At 64.6% G+C, this 4289-nt stretch overlaps 1 protein-coding gene across 1 annotated transcript; it reads left to right on the top strand.

The window, feature by feature from the left end:
• Window positions 1-1894: 1894 nt before the first annotated feature.
• MNEG_14546 (hypothetical protein) lies at window positions 1895-3871 on the top strand (the record flags this gene model as incomplete). Its single annotated transcript, XM_014036982.1, has 7 exons — window positions 1895-1939; window positions 2129-2187; window positions 2402-2554; window positions 2772-3021; window positions 3114-3152; window positions 3365-3454; window positions 3740-3871. The coding sequence occupies 7 exons, from the start codon at window positions 1895-1897 to the stop codon at window positions 3869-3871; spliced, it is 768 nt and encodes a 255-aa protein (XP_013892436.1).
• Window positions 3872-4289: the final 418 nt, after the last annotated feature.

Genomic DNA, 4289 nt, shown 5'->3' with positions numbered 1-4289 from the left:
CCCGTAAACTGCGCGTTCGTCCCGGTGGCTGCGCCCCCACCTTGACAGTGACGGTCCTGCCCATCACCTCCAGCCGCGACGCCAGCTCCAAGGCCGCGCTCGTCGCCGCCTCTGCCGCCGCCAGGGAGCAGTCCCCCAGGTCAGAGGACCAGCCGCCCTTGCCGCAGGCGCGCTGCCCGCGGGGCGCGTCCGGGTGTGCGGCGCGCTTGGGGCCGCGCTCGGCGCGGCTGTGGTCCCGGATTTGGGTCCTGTGGAGAGTTTGCGACGATCCCAGGGCATGGATAGACAATACTGGGGTACCAGGTCAGGTAGTCCCAAGTCGAAATTGCGGCGTGCCCTGCTGCTGTGCTGACAGCAGCCCGCACTATGCTGTAGTGGGCAGCAAGAGAGCACCTGTCCTAGTGGGTCAGGCAGCCCTGGTGGCGCGGATACAGCCGCGTCGGCTGCGCGGGGGGCCATCCACACCGACTGACCGCCACCGCGTGCCCCACCCACAAGCCCTGCCAACTGCCCTGCTCAGGAAACCAACCACGACACGTGCACTTGACACACACAACGCCCTTGACACACCTCCCCCATGAAAGTGCACCCCCAGCCCCCGGCACCTGATCCTCCTGTCCACCTCCAGCTCGTTGTACGTCGGCGCGGGCAGCTGCCTCACGCGGTCGCTGCGCCGCTTGTCCTCGTCAGCAACCGCCCTGCGTGGCGCCGCCGGCTTGGGGGCGCGCTTCTTGGAGTTTGCTGTCTGGGCCTGCGGCCTTCGCAATGACAGTGTGTTTTGAGCGGCGGGGCAGCCAGACGTGTGGGTGGTTGAGAGGTGTCGCCACCACGCGCTGTGAGCTGACGCTGGCAGCAGCAGCAGCTGCAGCTGCTGCTGCTGCTGCTGCTGCCCATGCTGCTAGTGCTGCGACCAGACACGGCGATGGTGACCCTGCAGCTTCATGAGCCGGGCACAAATAACAAGCCTGCATTCACACACCGTTGTACACACGACCCGCCAAATGCAGCTGCACCCTGGCCCCAGGCCGCACCCACATCAGCAGGGCGTACTGGTCCATGGACCCCAAGGCCTCCGCCATCCGCTTGCGGTTCTGCTCTATCCGCTTCTGCCGGTCCTTCTCCAGCTCTGTCAGCGCCGTCATGGCTGGCATGCTTCCCCGGTATGGCCGCGTCTGGTCACCGCGCACGGTCGCTCGCTTGCGCTGCAGTGCCTGCGCTCGGTGGCAGGCACCCCGCGCAGTACAACCGATCCGGGTTGCTAGCGTGAGCTACACTCAAGCATCCAGTTCAACTAGTGTATGCTGATATAAATGCGTGGAGCTGTCACCGCTGCAGCAGATCAATCCCTGGTGCGTGGGTCGGGTGTAAATTGTATAGGATGCCCACGGAATCAGAGACCAAGAGTGCTTGTATCGAGGGCACACGGTCGAGGTTGCGAGCGTTGCCAGTTGAGATTATGGAGGGAAGTGACACGCTTGAGTTTTTTGAAACTAACTTCCACTCAGGCACCTCGGCAGCGCCGCGAAAGGCATGCTTTATATGTGATCTACCTATACATTATGAAATTACTGTCGCATTGGTAGATCCTGCCTCTATCCCTACCTGCTGACGGCGAGCTGCAGGCTTGCCAAAGGACGCAGTCTGATTATACCCACAGTTCACGCTGTTCCGGTGCATTTCTGGAGACTTTTGGCGGTCATCTAGAGGCCGTTTACAGGCCGTTCCGATTCGTTGCACACCGACGCGCTCGGCGCCCCAGATCTCGCGCCAGCAGCAGGTCGAGCTATCACCGCCACGCCACACTGAGTGATAATTGCATGAGTGCTTGAAGGGGCTGCAGCGCTGCCATAGTCAACTTCACAGGTTGCTGAGACCTGTTGACTTGTCGAACAGCATGGCGCTTACGCAGCTGGAGCGGGACAGGGAGAGGCTCATCGAGGTGACCATTGGCACTGGGCATCAGGGCTGGGAACAGCGTCGCGACCCTTGCCTGCCTCGTGCTTGCTGAGACGCCCGTGCCATGCTCGTGCTATCCATCCACGCGCACCTTACTAAACCCGCAAGCGATTCAGGCCCCTCATACTGAAGCCACGATGAACCCCTCCCTCCCACTCCTGGCCCCCAACAGGAGAATCGCCGGCGTATGGCGGATGCGCTGGGGCCGATGGACCAATACAATCTGCTGATGTGAGTTCGACAGAGGAAGCGGGGAGCAAGACGGGACAGGCCTGCAGAGCGGACGGTGGGAGCAACGGGCCGTGGCGGTACACGGGGCGCAAAGCAGCAGCATGCACGCTCTGGCGCATCAGCAAACTGCGGCCCGCGGCGCTCTCGCAGCGCCGGCCACCTCGCCTGCGGCTCTCAGACCGCACCTCCCCCTCTGCCCACCCCCTCCCTGCAGGGCCCAGCCAAAGGTGCCGAAGCCCGCCCGTCGCAGGCCGGCCCGCAAGGCGGTCGCCCCCGCGGACAAGCGGCGCAGCGACCGAGTGAGGCAGCTGCCCGCGCCAGACTATGGCGACATTGACCAGGCAGACCGCACCCTGGCGCTGCTGAGGTGGGCACGCCGCCTCGCGATGCTGGATGAGGAGTACAGGGGACAGGGTGCAGCCTCGGCAAAGCCGTCCGCAACCCCCCCTGGATAGAGCATGCCTGCCTCGGACCTGCCTTGCTTCTCCCTCACGTGCTCTGGCACCCACACGAAAAGCAAATTTTCTAGCTTTCAGCCAAAGTTATACTCAGACACGCCCAAATTGCACGGCTCTACCTTCCAGGAGCGAGTCAGCCAAGGGGCGCACCCCCAAGCGGTGCGCCGCCGCCCACACGCCCCGCGCCCGCAACTCTGCCGCCGTCTCGGGCCTCCGCCCCGATGGAGCGGTGGGGGACGCCAGCGGTGGCGCCGACTACAGCGGCTGGTCGTCTGACCTGGGGGACTGCTCCCCAGCGGCTGCGGAGGCAGCGTTCGATGCAGCCTGCAGCCTGGCGGCTGATTTGGTGGCCAAGGGCAGGGCCGCAACAGCCAAGGTGCGTGGCCAAGGCGGCCTGAGGGTATTGGATGCGACAGATGGGGGCCGGTGCGATGGCGGCGCTGTTGCGCATGGCTGCTGCCCCTGCAGGCAGGGGGCGCCGCAGGGCCTGTGGGGGCCCCTGACCTGGTTGGTTACAGGTCCCCAGATGGGACAAGCGAGACGTCCTAGGGATTTGGCGTTCACGCATCACTCTCATTACCTGTCACAACCCTAAGGCCACTTCAAGGCTTGGCACCGCAACCCTGCATCACATCTCTTCACCGGGGCCCGCAGCCTTCCGAACTGCCACCCCTCCTCCTGCCACATACTCTGTTCACGCCCGCTCTCCTGCCTGGCAGCGCATGAGCTACTCCCAGGTGGCCTCAGGCTTCTGGATGCAGCTGCCGCGCGACTTGGTGATACACTTCCCCCACAGGGAGAGGGTCGACGTGAGCGGGGCTGCACGGCACAGCGACACGGGTGCTCGGGGCCCCCCTGCCTGGTACCGCACTCCCAGTGCTAGGACCCCGTTGTGCTGTCGGTGCTGCAGCCAGAGCCTGGTGCGGCACTCACACGCGCGTGATGTTGCTCCCAGCACAGCACCTCGGACCCTCACCCCCTAACCCGTCCCTCCCAGGCGGAGCTGGTGTCGTCTGACGCTCCCGTGATGGCTGACGGCACGACCCCGCCCTTCTGGTGCGTGACCCTGCTTGATCGGGCCCTCACCGGGGCAGCAGCAGCAGCAGCAGCAGCAGCAGCAGCAGCAGCAGCAGCGCCCCGCACTCTCACATCACCCTGACCCAAGCGCCAATGTCAGCACCATCCCCGATGTCCCGCCCGAAACCTCTCATCGGCAGGTACGATGAGGCGCCAAGCGGCCGCCCAGGGGTGTGGCGCGTGGTGTTTCTGCCCAGGGATGTCCACGGGGAGAGTGCGGGGCTCAGTGGCGGCTGGGGGTACTTTGCAAAGGACCAGGTGGGCGGCGTGACCTGGCGGGGTGGTGTGGTGGTGTGGTGGTGTGCCAGGGATGGTGGGTGGGGGTGGCGCTGTGCGCATAGGATGAGGGTTGCATGAGAGGGGTGGGGACGCATATGAGAGTGAGGTCCCTTTCTTTTCTGTGTTGCGGCGAGTGAGGTGCTGTTTGCATTGCGATGTTGAGCGTGGGCGCAGCGCAGATTGCCGCGCCTTTCCACACAACACTCACGACCCCACAAATTCCGGCCTTGGCATCCCGCCCACTTGCCCTTCACATCCTGCACACATCTCCCCCACCCTCATCTGGAA

The sequence above is a fragment of the Monoraphidium neglectum genome, assembly GCF_000611645.1.
Source record: "Monoraphidium neglectum strain SAG 48.87 unplaced genomic scaffold scaffold04570, whole genome shotgun sequence".
NCBI lineage: Eukaryota > Viridiplantae > Chlorophyta > Chlorophyceae > Sphaeropleales > Selenastraceae > Monoraphidium > Monoraphidium neglectum.
The sequence above is the reverse complement of the archived record's forward strand: the minus strand, read 5'-3'. Positions and strand labels throughout refer to the sequence as shown.